The sequence below is a fragment of the Centruroides sculpturatus genome, unplaced genomic scaffold (assembly GCF_000671375.1).
Source record: "Centruroides sculpturatus isolate CEXI.00-Female unplaced genomic scaffold, Cexi_2.0 scaffold2296, whole genome shotgun sequence".
Lineage (NCBI taxonomy): Eukaryota > Metazoa > Arthropoda > Arachnida > Scorpiones > Buthidae > Centruroides > Centruroides sculpturatus.
This window is the reverse complement of record NW_019386406.1, coordinates 1-24,206: the sequence shown is the minus strand read 5'-3', so window position 1 is coordinate 24,206 and position 24,206 is coordinate 1. Positions and strand designations below refer to the sequence as shown.

General features: G+C 30.4%; 1 protein-coding gene across 1 annotated transcript in view; it reads left to right on the top strand.

The window, feature by feature from the left end:
- LOC111614865 (cubilin-like) overlaps nt 1–24,173 on the top strand; it is a gene marked incomplete at both ends in the record, with an annotated part of 43,550 nt that extends 19,377 nt beyond the window's left edge. Inside the window, 11 exons of the mRNA XM_023356231.1 lie at nt 3,113–3,268; nt 3,461–3,652; nt 7,471–7,603; nt 7,821–8,038; nt 12,450–12,661; nt 13,427–13,589; nt 17,792–17,994; nt 18,060–18,192; nt 21,661–21,851; nt 22,417–22,570; nt 23,929–24,173. Of these exons, the coding sequence (XP_023211999.1) occupies nt 3,113–3,268; nt 3,461–3,652; nt 7,471–7,603; nt 7,821–8,038; nt 12,450–12,661; nt 13,427–13,589; nt 17,792–17,994; nt 18,060–18,192; nt 21,661–21,851; nt 22,417–22,570; nt 23,929–24,173 (2,000 nt within the window). The remainder of the gene's footprint in view (nt 1–3,112; nt 3,269–3,460; nt 3,653–7,470; nt 7,604–7,820; nt 8,039–12,449; nt 12,662–13,426; nt 13,590–17,791; nt 17,995–18,059; nt 18,193–21,660; nt 21,852–22,416; nt 22,571–23,928) is intronic.
- Between the last annotated feature and the right edge of the window lie 33 nt (nt 24,174–24,206).

Genomic DNA, 24,206 nt, shown 5'->3' with positions numbered 1-24,206 from the left:
CTCAATCTTTAAATTCAAGCATCATTCATAAACGTCACAGTATTATCGCTGAGATGGAAACAATGTTAAAATTATGGCGTAATAATCAAGTAAATGTGAAAAATTGGAAAATAATATAGGCCTAATTTGTTATACATATGTATTATCTAAGATTTTATTAAACATTTTTTTTAAAATTATTGTTTTCTTTAGTCACTGGCCCCAATTAAAAATTATTTGTATGTATTTATATGCGAAATTATACCCTGACTTACGCGGTTACCGCTCGGTCCCACCTATCGCGTAAGTTTGGGGTATTACTGTACCAAGTTTAATCAAAATACATCAAAGAGAATGGGTTCTGTACAGGTCTGAGAAAGGCAACTTTAATTGTAACCACCTTGTATTATCTTTTGTTATGTTAGTTCCTTATGACCACGTGTTACAGGATATTATTATACATTAAAGATAAAAACACATTCATAACACATGATGTGGGATTTAAAAATTTACTTTTAATATTTGTAATTTTCTTTTCATTCTAACAATTTAATATAATTTTTCATACACAGTTGATATGTGTTAAGAGCCAATTTATTCAATTTTATAATTTTGCATAGAGATCTATACCAAACATGGTATAATAATTTCAGTCTGATCACTGTTAAAAATTAATTAAATGCAAAAGATATTTGGTCCAGACCACATTAAATATTATTATATCATGTTTATATTTATATAACATATATCTTGTGTTTATCTGTATATATATTGTATAAATTATTGTTAATTCATCTATATTTATAGGATATAGGCTTACACATGATAAGAAAAAGGTAGAAACTTGGAAGTGNTAGATATAACAAACACAGAAATAAATAACACAAAATAAATTGTAGCTATGTGTCGATTCTGCGCGACATGTCTGAATATGTAAGTTGAACAATAGTGTGGAGGGAATGAGTAATCAAGAGTTGCGTGGTGCTCAAACAAAAGACGAATTGACGAGATTTGAAAATCGCATAACTCTGGGTTCGTGTAAGTCGGGGTAGCGTAAGTCGAGGTATCACTGTATTGTATAAATTATTGTTAATTCATCTATATTTATAGGATATAGGCTTACACATGATAAGAAAAAGGTAGAAACTTGGAAGTGAAAAAAGTTAGTAGTAGTGGGTCAGAACTATCAATAATTCACCAAATATTTTCTTTAGGTTAAATGAATGTCAAAATGTTTGTGGAAAGTTTTTCAATGACTTCAAAACTATTGAAGTCATTGAAAAACTTTCCAATGTGTGTTTCTGAGTACTAGATAGCCACATTAGATTCTGATAGATTCTGAGTACTTTTTTGTGGAATGAAAGGGTTCATTCACAAGTATTTGAAACTTTTTTCCATGTTCATCTCAGTTTTTTATATCTTTTTTAAAAAGGGGCAAAATGAGCCTCATGCTAAGCTTTCATTTTCAAATGTACTTTTGCATTCTCTCCACACATGTCCTTCTTGTTCTTATTATTTATTATTCCCTTTATTTGCTTCCTACTGTGCCCAAACTAGTTGAACATCTGACCCAGGCCTAAATAATAAAGGAAAATACCAGAGAAAAGAAATAAAGGATTGAAGTACAAAGATTGGAAAACTAACATACAAAATTGATGTTACATAAATCATCACATTATTGTACCTATCTTGAATTTGACTAATACTTCCAAATTTTGGAACTTCTGTCATAAAATTGGATGAGATGATGTGACTTTCAGCATCTGGATGACATTACAGTGGAACCCCGGTTAACGAACTTAATCCGTTCCGCGACTCCGTTCGTTAACTGAATTGTTCGTTAACCGAAGCAATTTCTCCCATAGAAATTAATGCAAATGCAATTAATCCGTTCTAGTCTCCGAAATTTTTGTCATTTTATTTGTAATATACAGTAATTTTCTTTGATGAAAATGTAGGAAAACGTAGTATCTGTCATTACAGCAACAAACATGTAAACTTTGTTTAATAAAATAGCACTGTACATACCTTCGTTTGTTGTAGTTGGTGGCAGAAAAGTGGAAATATACGAACCTTAACGCTTAGAAGGGGAATCCCCACCAAAAAAATAACGGGTAGCACTTTATTGGAAGATTCCTCAAGTCAAAGTCTCTTTTGGTAAAAAAACCCACCAGTGGCTAAGTAGTCTTCTTAACTTGAACATGGGGAGTTCGTTCGTGGGTTCGCACCTCGCTCAGATGGGCTGGCCACGTTGAGTTTTCCGGATTTTCTCCACATCTGTAACGCCTAAATAGGGACCAGTTTCCCTTAAAAACGCCTCCCAGAAAGCATTCCCCCTAGGCAGATCACCCAAATGTTGCATTGCCATAACTTAACAAATAAACAAACTCTTTCCGTAAGGATCAAGAAATTGATCTAAAGTTGATTGTCTTATTTTTTTAATCAAAATTTTTCTCAAATGCGATAGCGCGTTGTCATTTTCTATTGCCACTATGACTTTTTTCTTTCTTTGATGCCGTATTGATTAAATATATAAATCACAAAACTTAAAAAAAGAAGTATAGCACAAACACTCGGAAAAGCAATGTTTAACTCGCGCATGTCTAACACTGACTAAAATTTGACACAAAATACCGTTACGTTTGTTATCCGAATTTTGTTCGTTATCCGAGACAAAATTTTTGCAAAATAAAAGTTCGTTAACCGATTTGGTCGTTAACCAGGACGTTTGTTAACCGGGGTTCCACTGTACTAGAAACTATAACACAAAGTCTTATACTTTTTGAGAATAAAAATTCAAATTTTGCTTCAGTTATTTTATTTTAATAGATTTTTAATTATTTAAATTAAAATTTATTATATTGATAAATTACTCAACAAATTATAATGTGTTTTTCTTTTATATTAAATTTTAAAATTAATTAATGTTATAATATTTTATATAAAATCATAAATTTTAATATATGAATGAAAGACAGAAATGGAAATAATTTACAATTATTTACATTTCTCTCTGTCTTTCATTTATATATTAATATCTTTATTTACATTTATACACAAATTTAAATATTTTTATATAATCTTATGTATTATTATTATTTTATTTTAAAAGTTTAATATATATATTTTCTAGAATGTGGAAGAACATTTGTTAATGAAGAAACTGGTATCATATCTTCACCTGGATTTCCCGCAAACTATTCTGATAAGTTGGACTGTGAATATCGAATTGAGGTTTCTCCTTCTGATCATATATCATTAAAGTTTGATGAGAGATTTTCTATAGAATGTACGACTATAATTTTAGTATCATTTTGAAAATTTTAATAAAATTTTAAAAAGTTTTAAAGAAATTTAGCAAAATTTTATAAGATTTTTATTTTTATTATAAAAATTATTATTATTTTAATTGTAACTTTTGTTTATAACAATTGAAAATGTCAAAATGTCAATTAAATAAATTAATATTTTTAAACTTCAGATCATCAGGCATGTAAATTTGATTATGTTGAAATATCTGAGATTAAAAGTAATTCAACTTTAACACATGTTGGGACTTTCTGTGGCACAGAAGTACCAAATCCCGTGTCTACAGTAGGATCAATGCTCATTCATTTTCATTCTGATTACATTATAGTAGATAAAGGTTTTATGGCTCAATTTACAGTAACTAGTAAGTAAATCTTCTATTATATGATATAGTTTTTTTAACAAGTTAAATTATTTTGCAAACAAACAGTTGTTTATACTGATACATAAAACATTTCATTTTGTATAATTTATCTTATTTTGTGTTTTACCAGTGTTTTTGAATTATGAAATGTATTAAATGAGATACAAATTTTTTTTCATATAAGAACACAGTATACAGGTATCCCTTGATTAATGTGATTAATTAATAATTTGATATTACCATGTATATCAAAATCACATTAATCAAATACAGTGGTACTATGGTACTTGGCCGAACAGTCACAACTCACTAGAACAAAATATCTGTTAATAACAAATATTTTAATTTTAATTTTTTCATCTATAAAAAATTTCCTGTGATAAAAATAAGTAATTTAAAAATAAAATAAAACTTTAGAGCTGCCTACCTTTGTCAGAAAGATTATACTCAATCCAGTTTTTTTTTTTACTTAATGCGTACGGAACACAATCATCATGTTGGTGCCACATTAAAATTTGTTGCAAGTTCATGAGTTGTTATTCATCAATTTTTAACATTTTCTTCCTGAAATTTTTCTTTGTCAATAACTTTTGGGTGCCCAAACATTTTATCTTTCAGTTCAAAATTTCCCAAATGAAACTTTCAGAACCACATTTCACATGTCTGACATTTATGAGGAAATTTTTCAGGGAGGTTTGTGTATTAGGGAATTGATGTTATCAAATTTTGGGTGGTTATAGGTCGATGGGATGGGGAGATAAAGAGGATCTTGTGTCATATCTTAAGTGGTGATATACTTAATGACAATTTTACTCATTATTAGTATTTACAGTTTTTTATAAAACCTTTAAAATTAATCCCTACCTTTAAAATTAAGCTTTTTGCCATTTTTTTAATAATTAAAAATATAAAAGTTTTTTTAATAAAATATCATAACAGATGGCCACATGTAATTTTAAATGTTGTCAGGAAAATTAACCAACTCATTGCTGGTTAAGGGACTTTTTTAATAGAGAATCCAGAAATAAAAAATTGGGAAGTTTCATTTGAAATTTCAATGTTGCTGTCACTCCACTCAGAAGAGTGGATGGATGAGTCCTTATTTTTACAGCATTAGAAAGGCCCGTCAGATATATTAAACTTTCATTTTTTTCAATATTTTTATTAAAAGCATACTTTCTAAGTTATTGATTTGTAATATCTTATGTGAATCATACTATATATATAAATAAATTTTTCATGGTCATGTATATATGATTATGGAAAATTTTAATATGTGACCAAAGGGTCGGCACCAGACTGGTGATGCCTGTGTCAGGATCGACGATGGTAATTCATTCGTTCACACACGAGCTGTCGTGTGTGTGAGTGGTCGGATTCGGGAGTTGGACGTCCTGAGAGACAATGCAGCTGAAAGAAGTGCACATTACAACTTAATTAAAAATACCCGTTTATTTTTGTATATAATTAAAGTATTTACACATATACATAAGATAACGTTATAGCATTCTAGAGTTATAAAATTAATAAAGCTTCAGTAGCATAACAGGAGGCTTTCTTGCATAAAATTTTTTTTGTTTTGTTATTGTTACTTTACTAAGTTAGCCAAGAGAGAGAGCTTACATTCTTTTGTGTGAGGTTAAATACCTTGATTGATCGAATCGGCTTGATCAAAGTCTTGAAATTGTAAAATGTTCTGATGACAGGGTGGAGAGGTTTCCTGGTTGGGTAGAGTTAGGCTGCTTGAGGTTACAGTTCACAATCAAAAAGTTCATTTCTAAGGTGTCTATGGCAAAGGTCAGTCGAAAGGATCGGCGATGGAACACTCACATGGAAAGGAGGAGGTCGGTGAACTTCCCTTTCCAGGTGAAAAAAAAAGATGAACATCGGAACTCGTCAGTTCCAATGTTTGTTTTTTTGGGGGGGTTCCTATCCCTTGATTTCGATGCCTGTTTTTGGCCATGTTAATTTTTTTTTTGACCAATAGGTGAATTTTGAATTAAAGTTCCTGGTGATACATACATTTGGAAGATGTGTCACNGTTTATTTTTTTATTTTTTTTTTTTTTTTTGTTACTTTACTGTTAGCCAAGAGAGAGAGCTTACATTCTTTTGTGTGAGGTTAAATACCTTGATTGATCGAATCGGCTTGATCAAAGTCTTGGAATTGTAAAATGTTCTGATGACAGAGAGGAGAGGTTTCCTGGTTGGGTAGGTTAGGCTGCTTGAGGTTACAGTTCACAATCAAAAAGTTCATTTCTAAGGTGTCTATGGCAAAGGTCAGTCGAATGGATCAGCGATGGAACACTCACATGGAAAGGAGGAGGTCGGTGAACTTCCCTTTCCAGGTGAAAAAAAAAAAAGATGAACATCGGAACTCGTCAGTTTCAATGTTCATCTTTTTTTTTTGGGGGTTCCAAGTTTTTTTGGGGGGTTCCTATCCCTTGATTTCGATGCCTGTTTTTGGCCATGTTAATTTTTTTTTTGACCAATAGGTGAATTTTGAATTAAAGTTCCTGGTGATACATACATTTGGAAGATGTGTCNTCCAAGTTTTTTGGGGGGGTTCCTATCCCTTGATTTCGATGCCTGTTTTTGGCCATGTTAATTTTTTTTTTGACCAATAGGTGAATTTTGAATTAAAGTTCCTGGTGATACATACATTTGGAAGATGTGTCACCTTGAGAAAGGAAGTAGATCCGGGGAAAGATACGATTACATTCTTCCAGTTTTTTTTTGGTGTTGGGAAAATTTTTCTTTATATAATAAGCATTAATTTAAACAAATTTGATATATTTTGTTGCAGTTAATTAAAATTTCCATTTTTTCCAGTCTCTCACAAATAAAATGATGCAGAACTTTGCTCTTTTTCAGCCTTTATTTGCTGANTCCAAGTTTTTTGGGGGGGTTCCTATCCCTTGATTTCGATGCCTGTTTTTGGCCATGTTAATTTTTTTTTTGACCAATAGGTGAATTTTGAATTAAAGTTCCTGGTGATACATACATTTGGAAGATGTGTCACCTTGGGAAAGGAAGTAGATCCGGGGAAAGATACGATTACATTCTTCCAGTTTTTTTTTGGTGTTGGAAAAATTTTTCTTTATATAATAAGCATTAATTTAAACAAATTTGATATATTTTGTTGCAGTTAATTAAAATTTCCATCTCCTCCGGTCTCTCACAAATAAAATGATGCAGAACTTTGCTTTTTTTCAGCCTTTATTTGCTGAAAGTCAGTGTTCATTTAATAGATATGTATACTTAAAAANATTTCCATTTTTTCCAGTCTCTCACAAATAAAATGATGCAGAACTTTGCTCTTTTTCAGCCTTTATTTGCTGAAAGTCAGTGTTCATTTAATAGATATGTATACTTAAAAAAGATAAAATACCACTTATTGGACTGGAATGATATAGTAAACACTTCAATCAAAAGCCTTAAATTATTTTCCAGTAATGTTTAATTCAAAAAACTTTTGTCGACTAACGTTTAATCATAAAAACTTTTTTGAATTAACCCTTACTGGAAAATAATTTAAGGCTTTTGATTGAGGTGTTTATTATAGATGTGTATTGAAATTTATAAACTTTAGCAGATATTAAAATATTTAAATATCTGCTAAAGTTTATAAATTTCAATATAAGTAGGTACTGTATATATTTAATAATTTTCAGTGTTATTTTAAAGTGGTGACTAATTTCATACTGGAAGTTTTTATTTTAATTGTATTTATGTGTTTTTAATTATTTAAATATTATTTTAGCTTATGAGTACATAATTAATTATTCTCATGTTGTAAAATTATTAATTTAAATTTAGGCTGTGGTGGAATCTTAACTGAACCTAGTGGAACTTTTGAAATGAAACACGCTGCTTTTAGTAATACAAGGAATTTTATGATTGAATGTGTATGGTCTATAACTGTAGAAACAGGAAAAGTTATTGAATTAAGGTAAAGGTATTTTATTTTTACAATGAAATTTAAATGAAATATTCTGCTTTGTGATAAAAATAATTTGAACATGATAATGTTTCTTCATTAGGCAAATTATTAATTAATTAATTCTACTTATCACTAGTCTAACTTCGTATTTTTTTACTTCATTTAATTTTATACATGGGTATAATTCTTTTAATTACTATAACAAATTCTATCCTTTTATTTATAGGTTTTTGAATTTTCAACTTGATGATAATTTTTGTTATGAAGATACTGTTTTTATTTATGATGGGAGTAATCGAGATTATTCAAAATTATTAGGAAGATATTGTGGAACTGAAATACCACCTATTTTCAAATCAACTCAAAATTCTCTTACTGTATATTTCCGAAGTTATGAAGGTGCTAATGATAAAGGTTTCAAAGCTGCTTATAGGACAACTTATGGTAAGACATTTTATTAATTAGTTACAGGGTAATTCAAAGATGTTTGTAAATAGTTCATCTTGTTATACAGTCACTTATAAATCACAGAATATGATATAAGTGATACATTTATATTTAACTAAATGCCAGTGGCGTGCCATCATTGGAGGTTGTGGAAATGCCACTTCCCTTGTATTTTATAAAATATAAATACATATTGTGCGATTATTTTTGTATTTTAACTTACTTTGAATTACTTAAAATTAATATTTTATTATAACTGCATTATGTGTATTTTATTACAGATTCCTATATGCTATGTATTGCAGTGCCATCTGTAGGAACTCTAAAATGTATATAGTTGGTAGTGCATCTGCGCAACACATTCTGTCCTGTATCGTCTTGTTCAATAAAGTGTGCTCTGTTACTTGTATCCATGAGAATCCATGTCCATCTTTTCTTATCTAATTCCAACGACCATACATACCACTATACATGTGAAAAACGATAAGATTGCTATTGTATATTCAAATATAAATTCATGTATTCATATCCCAATGGAAGTGCTGTATTGTTGAATATAGGACAGCTTCCACAGTAAAAATATCTGAATCATGTAAAGCAGCCAATTTACAAGCATTCTCACATGCGCTTTACAGAGCACCAACCTCTGGCAGTTTAGCTGGTGGATGCTACACACCAAAATATTGTATAATGCTTCCAATGATTCTATCCCTTAGCCACTGGTAGGGAGCTATTTGACTAAGTGAATTGTTTTAAGATTTAAAAAGTAAAAAATATTCAATGTTATTTTCCTGTATGTTTCTTTGCAAAGCTATATTTAATTATAGTTTTCTTTTAATTATAATTATATTGACAGATTTTCAGACAAAAACTTTAAAATTTTTATCATTTTTAGATGTTAATAATTTTAAATATTATGAAAAACAATTTTCTGAAGCAGGTTTTAATTCTTTAAATTAAGTAAATTTTATGGAAAATTTTTTCATTTATCTAAATTACATAGTGAATTGCAATATTCATATTCATGTTCAGACTATATTGGCAAGTCACTCTTAGACATAAAAAATATTATAATTAATGACAATCTNTCCAAGTTTTTTTGGGGGGTTCCTATCCCTTGATTTCGATGCCTGTTTTTGGCCATGTTAATTTTTTTTTTGACCAATAGGTGAATTTTGAATTAAAGTTCCTGGTGATACATACATTTGGAAGATGTGTCACCTTGGGAAAGGAAGTAGATCCGGGGAAAGATACGATTACATTCTTCCAGTTTTTTTTTGGTGTTGGGAAAATTTTTCTTTATATAATAAGCATTAATTTAAACAAATTTGATATATTTTGTTGCAGTTAATTAAAATTTCCATTTTTTCCAGTCTCTCACAAATAAAATGATGCAGAACTTTGCTCTTTTTCAGCCTTTATTTGCTGAAAGTCAGTGTTCATTTAATAGATATGTATACTTAAAAAAGATAAAATACCACTTATTGGACTGGAATGATATAGTAAACACTTCAATCAAAAGCCTTAAATTATTTTCCAGTAATGTTTAATTCAAAAAACTTTTGTCGACTAACGTTTAATCATAAAAACTTTTTTGAATTAACCCTTACTGGAAAATAATTTAAGGCTTTTGATTGAGGTGTTTATTATAGATGTGTATTGAAATTTATAAACTTTAGCAGATATTAAAATATTTAAATATCTGCTAAAGTTTATAAATTTCAATATAAGTAGGTACTGTATATATTTAATAATTTTCAGTGTTATTTTAAAGTGGTGACTAATTTCATACTGGAAGTTTTTATTTTAATTGTATTTATGTGTTTTTAATTATTTAAATATTATTTTAGCTTATGAGTACATAATTAATTATTCTCATGTTGTAAAATTATTAATTTAAATTTAGGCTGTGGTGGAATCTTAACTGAACCTAGTGGAACTTTTGAAATGAAACACGCTGCTTTTAGTAATACAAGGAATTTTATGATTGAATGTGTATGGTCTATAACTGTAGAAACAGGAAAAGTTATTGAATTAAGGTAAAGGTATTTTATTTTTACAATGAAATTTAAATGAAATATTCTGCTTTGTGATAAAAATAATTTGAACATGATAATGTTTCTTCATTAGGCAAATTATTAATTAATTAATTCTACTTATCACTAGTCTAACTTTGTATTTTTTTACTTCATTTAATTTTATACATGGGTATAATTCTTTTAATTACTATAACAAATTCTATCCTTTTATTTATAGGTTTTTGAATTTTCAACTTGATGATAATTTTTGTTATGAAGATACTGTTTTTATTTATGATGGGAATAATTCAGATTATTCAAAAATATTAGGAAGATATTGTGGAACTGAAATACCACCTATTTTCAAATCAACTCAAAATTCTCTTACTGTATATTTCCGAAGTATTCAAGGTGCTAATGATAAAGGTTTCAAAGCTGCTTATAGGACAACTTATGGTAAGACATTTTATTAATTAGTTACAGGGTAATTCAAAGATGTTTGTAAATAGTTCATCTTGTTATACAGTCACTTATAAATCACAGAATATGATATAAGTGATACATTTATATTTAACTAAATGCCAGTGGCGTGCCATCATTGGAGGTTGTGGAAATGCCACTTCCCTTGTATTTTATAAAATATAAATACATATTGTGCGATTATTTTTGTATTTTAACTTACTTTGAATTACTTAAAATTAATATTTTATTATAACTGCATTATGTGTATTTTATTACAGATTCCTATATGCTATGTATTGCAGTGCCATCTGTAGGAACTCTAAAATGTATATAGTTGGTAGTGCATCTGCGCAACACATTCTGTCCTGTATCGTCTTGTTCAATAAAGTGTGCTCTGTTACTTGTATCCATGAGAATCCATGTCCATCTTTTCTTATCTAATTCCAACGACCATACATACCACTATACATGTGAAAAACGATAAGATTGCTATTGTATATTCAAATATAAATTCATGTATTCATATCCCAATGGAAGTGCTGTATTGTTGAATATAGGACAGCTTCCACAGTAAAAATATCTGAATCATGTAAAGCAGCCAATTTACAAGCATTCTCACATGCGCTTTACAGAGCACCAACCTCTGGCAGTTTAGCTGGTGGATGCTACACACCAAAATATTGTATAATGCTTCCAATGATTCTATCCCTTAGCCACTGGTAGGGAGCTATTTGACTAAGTGAATTGTTTTAAGATTTAAAAAGTAAAAAATATTCAATGTTATTTTCCTGTATGTTTCTTTGCAAAGCTATANTTTTTAATTATTTTATATTTTTATAAGAAAAAGAACATTTGAAATTTGTTTTAACATGAAAATTATTTAAAATAAACATAAACATTAAATTTTATTTAACAGAAAGTATGAAATATTGAGAATTTTTAAAATTTAATGTTTAAGAAGTACAAAAAACATCACTGAAAGTGTAATGTATGAAAATATCACAGAAAAAACTCTAATGAATTAAAAATTTGTGTGAAGCACCAAAAAATACTATTTTACAATGCTTGTATGATAGTAAGCTTAATGTAAGAAATTCCTAATTTAACCTAGTCATTATTGCACTTGGGAATACTTTCAGTTGCACTCTGGATGCAAGTCATAATGGTATGTTCTTTTCAAGTGAAGCGATGATGGACTAAAAGTTTGTCTTCTATTTTTGGTTTTTTCTCCAATTACAATAGCTACATTGTCTTGGTCTCTCATTGTCCTCTCAAGGCTGTCCTACCTCTTCTTCCCATCCCAACATTTGTTAAATGTTTCTTTTTGGTTGTTGACGAAGACCTGGCTGATAATTGCTTGCTATCAAATAATTACGGGATAGTTCCATTTTGAGTTCTTTGAGATAGTTCTACCAAAGTAAGTTGAACTCTCTATTTTGATGTTTGTAAACAATAAAGCTGTTTAACTCAGTAATGTTTAAAAGGGTAAAAAGCAAGATAAGCAGTTAATAGTTACTGGTTCTTGTTAACTGAGTATCTAGACATATACTCATCATATACTGGAGTTATAAAATGTAAGAATGAATGGCTTTTTTAGTATTTCCTAATTTTAGATCAATTTCATCAATGCTATGCAAAGTTGGAGGAAAGATTGTCATCACTGGCATTGCTTTTAATAGAAAAAGTTTTTAAATACATTGATGGAGTCAATGTCAAATGGCTTTTATGATGAAGTATTGATAATTAATTGACTTTGTGGAAAAAATCACCGAATAGAGTTAGTTTATAAAAACTTTTAAAAAATTAAGTTTTTTTTTATCATTGTTTGTATTATGTCAATTTGTATTATGTATGTATTATTTGTATTTTAGTATTAAAATAAACAAATTGTTTATTTATTTATGATGTTATTAAAACCATTTTAACAGGTCCTCAGCAAGGTTGTGGAGGAATGTTAACTAATAATGAGGGTGAGATTTCTTCTTTAGATGCAGATAATGATAATCTCTATGAACCTAATTTAGATTGCATATGGCATATTATCCAACCATCAAATAATATTTCAAGAATCACATTTGAATTAATGGATATTGAAGAGGCTCATACTAATACAACTAGTTGTATAAATGACTATTTAGAGGTATAATATTTTATTATTTCTATGAATTTTTCAATAGTTCTTTTAGCCAGATCTTAAACAGAGTTAAATTTAAAGAAAATTTTCTCCTCAAATTTTATTTAAATTTCTTTTAAAATTAAATTATAACTTAACAAAACAAGGTACAACAATGACACATTGTTAACTAAAGGCACTAGAATGCTACCTTCTAATCCATACATACTTACTATATCAAAAACTGACTTAATATCTTTGCCCAAATTAATTTTGTTGTTATATGAATTACAATATTAACTCAGTTTTTATATTATTTTTACTAGTTTTGCTTGTTTTCAAACTGGTTTTAAATGAAGAAAGTTTTAGGCAAATGATGAGTCAATATTTCTGACTACCAATGTATAAACAAGTTTTTTCTTTTATTTAAATTTATGTTGCCAAATAATGAATTGTCATAATTTTTTTATCTGTAGGAAGGTTCATCAAACTGATTGAATAATTTTTTTATAAGACTGCTTGAAACAACAAAATTAAATGTTTAAGTTTAATCTTAATATACAGTTAAACTTTCTACTCAAAATTAAATTTAATTATTTTTGATTATGTAACTAACAGATTAAAATATGGAATAATAAAACTACCATGACACTGTGTAGAATGTAACTTATTTTTTATATAAAGAAAAAAATTATTATTTGTAAAAAGTATTTCTAACATTTAAAGATTTGAAGAGGTTATTGAATGTTTTAAAAAATATTATAATAATTCACTCACTTTTTTGTTGTAAAGATTATAGATGGTGTTTCTGTCCACGATCCTGTAATTGGAAGATTTTGTGGTAATCAGTTACCAGATGATATTGTGAGCAATACAAATAAAGTTTTAGTACATTTTCATTCTGATGATGTAGAAAATAAGACTGGTTTCAAACTAAAATACTCAGAAGAACAAAGTAAGTATTAATTTAATAGAATTAATAAATTTAGCATTGTCTGTTTAGTCCCTTTGAGATTTTACATGATTAAATATTCATGATTTCCAACCTTTTTTTAAAAAAAGTCTATATTAACCCATGAGGTGTCACACAAAAAAAAATTCTTGGATTGCTCATAGTCATCTTCTGACCAGGCATTATGTCATTTAAAAAGGGCATAAAATATATAAATAATATTTTTTTAATTATTTTATATTTTTATAAGAAAAAGAACATTTGAAATTTGTTTTAACATGAAAATTATTTAAAATAAACATAAACATTAAATTTTATTTAACAGAAAGTATGAAATATTGAGAATTTTTAAAATTTAATGTTTAAGAAGTACAAAAAACATCACTGAAAGTGTAATGTATGAAAATATCACAGAAAAAACTCTAATGAATTAAAAATTTGTGTGAAGCACCAAAAAATACTATTTTACAATGCTTGTATGATAGTAAGCTTAATGTAAGTAATTCCTAATTTAACTTAGTCATTATTGCACTTGGGAATACTTTCAGTTGCACTCTGGATGCAAGTCATAATGGTATGTTCTTTTCAAGTGAAGTGATGATGGACTAAAAGTTTGTCTTCTATTTTTGGTTTATCTCCAATTACAATAGCTACATTGTCTTGGTCTCTCATTGTCCTCTCAAGGCTGTCCTACCTCTTCTTCCCATCCCAACATTTGTTAAATGTTTCTTTTTGGTTGTTGACGAAGACCTGGCTGATAATTGCTTGCTATCAAATAATTACGGGATAGTTCCATTTTGAGTTCTTTGAGATAGTTCTACCAAAGTAAGTTGAACTCTCTATTTTGATGTTTGTAAACAATAAAGCTGTTTAACTCAGTAATGTTTAAAAGGGTAAAAAGCAAGATAAGCAGTTAATAGTTACTGGTTCTTGTTAACTGAGTATCTAGACATATACTCATCATATACTGGAGTTATAAAATGTAAGAATGAATGGCTTTTTTAGTATTTCCTAATTTTAGATCAATTTCATCAATGCTATGCATTGTAGACAGGAGTAGACCAACTTGATTTTTGGGGGGCTGTAAATTAATAAAGTCATTCTTTCTCTCAAAGCAAAATATACTTCAGTTTACTGAGAGAAGCCTTGTGTTTGTAAACTTAGACAGGATCTCTTCTTTGTTTTCCCCTGTAAATTCCTCCTGTAGCACATGGTCTGTGGGGTTGAACAAAAGAACAGTTAAAACAATGAATAGTTGGCTTCATGGCATGGTTTTATAAATGAAGGTTTATTGAGGACGAATACATGACTAATTGAACAATACATGATACAAAAGTTCACGTTACAATGATATTCTTACTAAGATTATCCCTCTCCTGACCTTCCTTTCTTACGCTAAACCCTCCTTTTTTCTGATAGACCGAAATAAAAAATGAAAGGGGGAACAATAATACTACGGTAACATCAAATACAAAGTTGGGGAAACGAGTATACAAAAATACATACAAGATTTTCCTTTGGACTAAAAATTTGTTGGTCACGCAACACTACAATTAGTCCTTTACCCTGTTTGGATGGTGATATTTTGCCTTTATGACATATTTTCTCAATGAAAATAGAATCCCTTTTTGATCCAAAATTTCTTCCTTTCCCGGATGACTGATTCTCTTGTACTTCTATCATCCCTGTCCTTGCAATCAGCAGCGTCTTCCAGTCACTTGTGTACAAAGAAGTCCCATGAACAAAAAAAAGCCCTTCCATGTAGTTTGCAACTTGTTTTTATACCTCCGCTAATGGATGTCACTCTGTCCCATATGACTGCACCTTGGGCCAATCACCATATCACACATTCCCCCAGCAGAGAAAATGGCAGTATCAAGGAAGGAAACGGAGAGGGATCCTCACAAAAACAGACACGTGACAAAATCAAATGGAAATCAAACAAATAAAAAAAATAAAGAAGAAAAAAATATATAAAATACACAAATAACCACAAAGCATTACACCCCCTAGATTTACTTACCACCCACAGGAGGCAGTAGTGGAAACCACTACTCTAGACTCTTAATTAGCAGAATAAAAAACATTAATAAAATGCAATGTATATCACAAGCCTAAGTTATGTCAAAACAGGTGTTGCAAAAACAGTGTGGTTGAAGTAAAGATGGGACTTCGACAAGGAAGTGTTTTGTCATCACTTCTGTTTGAAATCACAATGGATGAACATAAGAATGTAATAAAAGGTATATGGGAAGAAGTTGAGGGCTTTGCTATTTGCAGATGACATAGTATTGATGGGGGAGACAGAAGTCCAATATCAATTGGTTATATGGAACTGAGAGCTAGAGGAATGGAGAATGAAGATACACTGAGAGAAAAGCAGAACAGTGGTGATGTCAAGAAGAATTTGGGAGGGGAGAGGGAAAATTGAACTGAATGGAGAATTATTAAAGGATGTTCACAGCTTTAGATATCTGGGAACAGAAATATCAAAGGATGGAAAGTTAAGCAAAGAAATAAGTACAAGAATACAGCAAGTTGATGACTTATACCAGAGTATGAAAAATTTATTCTGGAAAAATATAGTGTCACTCAAATGTAAGAAAGTCCTTTATCAATTATACTTTGTCCCAATATTGACTTAGAGCTGCAGCATGAACTAAATCGTGTAGAGAAGACAAAAAGATTCAGACAGTAGATATGAAATTCCTCAAGAGCATGCTGAGTAAAACTAGAAGAGACAGGATAAGAAATGAAAACATAAGGAAAAGAACAGGAATGGAAAATTTGGGGATGTAGAGGGAACAAATTACACTAAGATAGTTTGGACATACCAAGAGAATGAAAGAAAATAGAATACCAAAGTTGATATCAGAGAAGATGGAGGGGAGAACAGAACAAGCTGGATGGACAAGATAGATGAAGATCTAAGAAAAAGCACTGACAATGTAACAGTAATGTTTTCAGAGGAGTGGTGGAAAGATAGAAAGAGATGGAGGTCTTTGGTCAATGGCCCAACCTGGGCTTCATTGGATTAAAGATGAAAAAGAAGACATAAAATGCAAGAAAAGGAACTGTTCTTCAATGCTAACTATTTTTGCAGTATATCAGTAGAACAAAATCATTTGGCGTAATGCAGAAATCATAAAATACACATCTGATCCATACTGACTGCAAATTCACATAGAAAGAGATTTGTGCATTCATAAAAAATCAAAATTTGCATGGGTATCAACGGGTTCCATGTGGCTCAACTATGTCAAGAATACCCAAGAATGAGAATCAGCTCTTTTTTTTTCTTTTTGTGTTGTTAACCTTGACACTTTTTTGATGTGCCACCTGCCCCACAATATAAATATCTAAAAGATCATGGAAGTTAATAAGAAAAAGGATCTTGTATTAATCTGAGAGATGCAAAACATGTTATCTAATTTGCATAGGTTACAATTATCTGTAATATGTTACAATTCTGAATCTAATGATTCAACTCAAATGAATGTCGAATTAATACGAGCTTTATTATCACTACTATTAACGATTCATTTATGACAATTCTGTGTGTATATATATTTTTGTTTACTTTAATTTTAGGTAATAATTCTGGTTTTTATCATATTTAATTGTATTATTTATTTTAATCTTAAATTATTATAAATTTGCATTTAATTTGCCTTGAGCTTACATGTTTTAGCATTGTATCACTTGGACTATGATGGTGCTGAAAGGAGCTTAAAATATTGTTTTCTATGTAAATTGTGATGGATATTAAAAGTTTGATATACAGTGTCCTTGTTGTATCTTCTTTTAGAATAAACCTAATTATCTACAAATTAAATACTATAGTTTTTGCCTTGTTCATTAAACAACATAAGATGAAATTAAACAACATAGTGGATTTTATGTATTGTTAGTATAATTATAAATTTTGAAAATGTGTAGTTGCTGTTGCAGAGAAAAACCAGAAATTGTAATTTAGAGGTAAAAAGAATTAATATCTAATTTAAGAATTTCTTTTGTATAATAAATTCAAATATTTTTATCAAATATTTTTTTGAGTAATTATATTAATAAATAATTCCTCTAAATATTGTATTTTTTGTTGTTTATTTATTTATTATTAAAAATATTTTGAGATAAATACCTATATATCTTATAAACATTCATATTTATAATAAAATGATTTAAATGAATATTAATATTTATAGGAATTTGTGGAGGATCACTTTATGTGAGTGATGAAAATAGAACTTTAACAACTCCAAATTATCCTCAAACATATCCACCAAATCTTCATTGTAAATGGTTGTTTTACATAAATGCATCATACTGGTCTCATGTTCATCTAACTTTTCATGATTTTGATATACCGTGTGGAGGAGATCGCCTTGAAATTAGAGAAGATGGCATTGTATATTTTGTTTATTATTTAAATTTTAATTGTGAAATATTTTCTTTAAATTCTTTTATTTTTAGGATAGTAGAACTCTCCGTTTTTGTGGTGATAATGTTCTACATAATTATGTAGTTACAAGAAATGTGTTGCTCTACTTTACATCTGATTCACAAGGAGGTGGACGTGGTTTTTCGTTATCTTATCAAATTCAAGGTATGTTTTTTTTATTTAGATTTTAAAACTAAAGATATTTTTTTAGTGATGTAAAAAGTTACTAAAATAATATTGAAAATCCTGTAATGATAAGCATAAATTTTGCTGAAGAGAACAAATTGTACATGGAAAAGCATCCCAATAATTGACAATTTTTTAAATTTCCAACTTTATGATACCAGGAAATGCATTTTCAGGCCTTCTGCTCTTCTTCAGTCCTTTATTACAGATGTTTGATTATTATTTCAAATTCTGTTAGTGACCACTGGATGAATCAAATTTGTATTCATAAGCTATATAAAAGTTAAAATAAATGTAAAGTTTTATAAAGATTGATTTACAATATACTGTGGTAAGTCCCAGTAGGACGAGGCCTGCAGGACTAAACAAAAAAATAATGGACAAGTCGGCTTGACAGATATAATAGCTTTTAATTAATTAATTCCCATTTGACACAATTGCGATATATACATAGAACACAAAATTGATAATTTTTACAGTATTCACGTAGCACAATAAAATACTACACACATTACACGCTTCCCTCCTCTCCTTTAATTTAAGGGGGCTCATGACACGTTATAACAGGAGAACAACAAAAGGCATGTAACAAAGAAAAATTTACAAACTAATCTGTTCGGATGAATCCTCCGGTTATTTTCTTTCTCTCAAACATGTTGTAACTCGATGTCAAACTATTCTTAGTTGGATGTAAATGGATTGCTGTATCTCCAGCTCTATTTTCATTTCCCGACCCTCTCAAGCTAAGCGTCTCAATCTCCTGTATTCGCACATGGCCCGAACACCACAAACCCTGGAACAAGAAAAATAAAGAAAAAGGTCCTCCGACACATGGGTCACAGCCTTTTATATTGCGCCAAGTGGATATCCTCTTCACATTACTAATACTAACCAATCCGACGGCCAACATAGGGTGAACCTGGGAAGGGTGATGCCACAAACAAAACAGAAGGGGTCAGGGAAAAAACTGAAACAAAAAAAAATAGTCATGAAGCACTACATATCTCCCCTCGGAAGATGTCAATTACTGTTGTGTAAACGACGGAAGTCAATTTGCTGGTGACGTAAGTTGTACCGTCCCCCATGCACACCTTCTCCCTCACCATCCTTGCCTGGACGAATATTATCAATATTATGTGTTTTTCCCCTATTGCCCCAGGTAGTCTAACCCACCTATACCCTTGGGTATCCTCCTCTTCTTCCATCTCAAGCTTTCTCAGTTCTCTTCTGTGAATGTTTTGCCTACTCTTACTGCCCCTTCTTGATTCAGTGTGACCATAGCAGATCTTTAATCGATCCACATGGACCATTTCTCTATCTTTAAAATTACACCCTTCTATACAGTATATTGTAGGGTTACAATTTTGATCACATGGAACAGCCCTTTGTAATTCTCTGCAAATTTACTTTTCTTCACATCCCTTTTTTCAACCACACCTTTTGCCCCACCACGAATCTCTCTAACAGTGTCAACAATTTTTGTTAGAAGATCTGATATTAAAATGTCTCTGGATTCTTCAATTTGCATATGTAGAAATACCATATAAATAGATTTAATTAAAGCAATAATAGCATCCAATTTTTTTCCTGTAGTTTGTTCTGTGAATTGAGACTTTTTATATGACATAAAATTCAATGAACTGAGATTAAGCATTCAATTTAGTTCTACTTGAGAAAAATTACCCTGTCTTCATAGGAAATTTAGATAAAGAGCATGGATTTGGCCTATTTCCAGATACACTGCTGGCCATTAAAATTGCAACACCAAGAAGTAAAGCAAATAAAAAAAAAGATATTTATTGTTCATAAACAGGTGGCTAAAACAGCCCTTATCCGTTTAAGCATGGAATCGAACTGAGCTTGGATGACATAAACGGGCAACTCATTCCATGCTGCTTCAAGTCTATGCCAAACTTCATCAGCAAGAGAGGGGTGACGGGCCAGTCTCTCAACAACCCATGACCAAATGCTTTCAATTGGTGAGAGATCTGAAGACCATGCAGGCCAGGGCAACAATTGAATATCCTCTGTATCGAGGAAGGTCAGAACACGACGTGCAACATGAGGTCTTGCATTATCTTGTTGGAAGATGGCATTTTGCAGGCCTCAAAGATAGGGCACAACTATCCTGGATGTAAGATGTCAGAAATGTACTGATCTGCGTTCAAATTACCATCGATCTGAACTAGAGATGTGCACGTTGTGTACCCAATGGCTGCCAATATCATCACACCAGGTGCAGGGCCCCTAAGCCAATATCAAATGCAAGCAGGCGATGAGCAATCTGCTCGGAGCCTCCAGACATGTATACAGCCATCAGAATGCTACACGCAGAACTGGGACTCATCTGAAAAGATGACATTGTGCCACTCCTGTGTCCAGTTTTGTCATTGGGCACACCAGAGTCACCATCTCTCTCTATGCTGCATTGTCAAGGAAAGCTGAAGTAATGGTCGCCGTACTGAGAGTTCATGCTGCTGCAAGCGTCGTTGCACCATACAAGCAGATACTGGACGTGATGCAAACAAGCTCATTTTCTGACTAATGGTCCGTGATGTGGTTGTACGGTTTTTCACAGCCGATCTCAGAATATGTCTGTCCTCTCAGGCATTAGTCATGAGAGGGCATCAAGATCCTGCATGCTGTTCAGTAAGACCCTCAGCAACCCATCGATTCCATATTCGCATGACAGTGGTTGGATTTCAAGCAGTGTGAGTGGCAATATCACGGAACAATAATCATGGGCGTAGCTAGGGGGGAGCCAGGGGGGGGCACAGCCCCTCCCAGAGAACCTGGTGCCCCCCCCAGGAAATCACAGCCGAAAAAGTGTTGAGTCGATTTGTAAAAACCTAAAGCTAAAATAAAAGTTTTAAATACTAAAAAAGGGTGAACGGCTTGCTCGGTGCCCAATAATGAACAATAATTTGAAATAATTCAATTTTGTGTCAGGTTGGCCTCCACTAGGCCCCCCCCAGAAAAAAACTCTGGCTACGCCCATGACAATAATCCACACTCTTGATAGGCAATGATCTTGCCTCTATCAAATTCCAACACTTGCTGGTAAGCATTTCTTCTTCTTATTCGAGACATAACACAATATTATGATGAAACTCTGACATTTCAAAGTGATTTCCGAATGAGAAATCCACTGCACAACTTTTCTTTTATGCAGTGCTTCAAATGTTGTTCGTCCCTCCTGCATTGTCTAAATGCACTGAAATATTAATCATTTGCATATCCCAATCTCTTCTTCCTTTCATATGATTTTGATGTTCATACGATTATTCCTTCCTGATGTTGCAATTTTAGTGGCCAGCAGTGTATTAATATAAATGAAAATGCCAATATTTTTCATTTCTTAAATTGAGAAGAAAATGCAACATAACATTTAGCAACTCAAATTTCTCTTTATTGAATTTATATACTTATATCTTATCAATTTTTCAGGATGTCCTCAAAATTACACTCAACCTAATGGAATGATTTATAACATGGGATATCCATGGAGGTATTATTATCCAGATAGTTGTAATGTATTTATTCATGCTCCAGAAAATTATGCCATAAGTTTATATTTTCAAGAATTTCATGGAAGCTATAGAAATGCACCTGCTAATTGTGAAAATCTTGGATTGGAAGTAAGTAAAATTATTGGAAGTAATTTATGTTAAATTTTTTTTTTGTATCTTCGGCACATGCTGAAGAAACAAAGAAAACAAGAAGACACAATTTCAAATTTGTTAAAGAAAATTATTGTGGCATAGTAAACACTAGTATTGTGTTTTATTCCAAAGACAGATGGCAAATTTTCCATCAAATTCCTTTATTAGTTGAGTTGATACGGTACATTGTTTTGTACTCGTTTCAGGCTTTGCTCCTCTTCAATCAACTTTTGGTTACACTTTGTATAATTTAAAAACATGTAAAATCTGCTTTAATCTTTTGTAAATAAACTAGTATATATTACAAATTAAAAGGTTAAAATCTTCCAGAATCTTCCCTTTTAGGTAAATTTTAATGCAATACAACTGTAAAAATTTTTAGCTGTTTCCGCCCCCTTTTTTCTTTTCCGTTGGTATTTGCGCTAAAAATTTAACATAATTCTTGAGATTACAGAAGGACAGACAAACAGACGACAGTGCGAATTTACAGGTCCAGAATTTTTTCAAATTGCAGCCCAATTATAATTTTTATTTTTTACAGGTACATAATGGCTCTGATATTTCTGCACCATTGTTAGGAATCTTCTGTAATAGAATATCAAATCCTGTATTTTCCTCTTCAAATAATTTGTTATTACGAATACGGCCGCAGAATCCCCTTAAATTTGTTATTATGTATACCATTACTGATCAAGGTATAGTATTTATTTATTATTTTTTTATTTTATTTTTAGTTACATAAATTGTCAATAAAAATACTAATACTAAGAAATTTAAAGTTTAATAGATTATAAAATGTTTTATACACTAATTTAATAAAGTATTTATTTTTATGATAACTTTCTGATTATTGAACTGTATATTGACATAATTATCATTTTTCACATCAGTAAGAAGAAATCTTAAATGCCTTTGTGTATTAAATTTGTTTGTATTTCTCACTATATTTAACACATATTGAATAAAAAGTAAAAAAGATGTAGTTGTTTCTAAAAACTTGGGTGATCATCATTTCTTTTAAATGTTCCTTAGTAAAACTTCAGATGACCCAACCTTTCTTTTTAGGCTATGTGGTCGTCCTGGAAAAAGTTCCTTAAAACATAGAAACAAACCAATTAAAAAGTAATAATTTTTTTAAAATTGGCATTGATGACCTTACGACGTCTTGATTTTTTCATCATTCTCCGTTTGGGAGTTTCGGATCTTTATATCTACTGGAAATTTGTGCTGTTTAAAGTAGATTATCTTCTTTCCTCTCTCTGGCGGCGAATTATTATCAATTTTTTTTAATTTTCAAATTTTTGCTGGATGATGAAATTTTCTTTAAAAAATTTCATCATCTAGCGAAAATTTAAAAATTACATATTGAATATTCAATGGCAGATAATTAACAGCCTTATATAAAAGCAAAATTTGTTTATTATGGATTATGCCAGGCCTATAATAGGGGCAGCAGGGTGTTGAGAAATAGGACCTGACATCCAGTACAAGTAACATAACCAGATCCAACAAACAAAAGAGCTCAAGATAAAATTTAATATGAATCACTACACATTTTAATAAATTTTTGCTTCTAATACTTAATATAATGGATTGTAACAAACATGTAAATTATTAATTCAGTAGTTAACTCTGTAATTAAATTATTTTTTTGTATTTAACATCTTTATTCACTTTTTCCTAATTAAGTGAAGGGCTTGACCTTCCAAACTCATGATTATGATAGTGTTTAAGACAAACCACCATAAAAATTTAAGATTCCAAATCTGGATTTGAATCGGGTCCTTCAGGATGGCAGACTGCCTTGGATATTCAACTGTCAAAGTTAAACATTGAAAACTGCTTTGTGGATTTAATGACATAATGTATTATTATGATTTATTATGTCTTCAGTTTTGAAGAATTAGAAATAACAATGTGATTCTGATATAATAATTTTAAATGAAACATTTCCTATGGTTATAAAATGGTGATTTTATTTTCATGTCAATAGTATTGCAATTATATTACATTGTATTCTGAAAATAAAATAAAATTGTTTTATTTTGATTAGGTCCAGGATGTGGAGGAAATTTTACTACTATCAATGGAACTTTTACAAGTCCTAGATTTCCTGGTTTTTATAATAAGACTTCAGAATGTCGATGGTATATATCAGTTGTTGGAGAACATACAGTTTCACTAATATTTGATGTATTTGAATTAAATTCAACAATTGGATGCACCTCGAATTATGTAGAAGTATATAATACACATGATGAATTAGAATCTAATAAAGTCAGTCGTTACTGTGGAAATGTAAGTATAAAAACCTTTACATGAAAAATATAT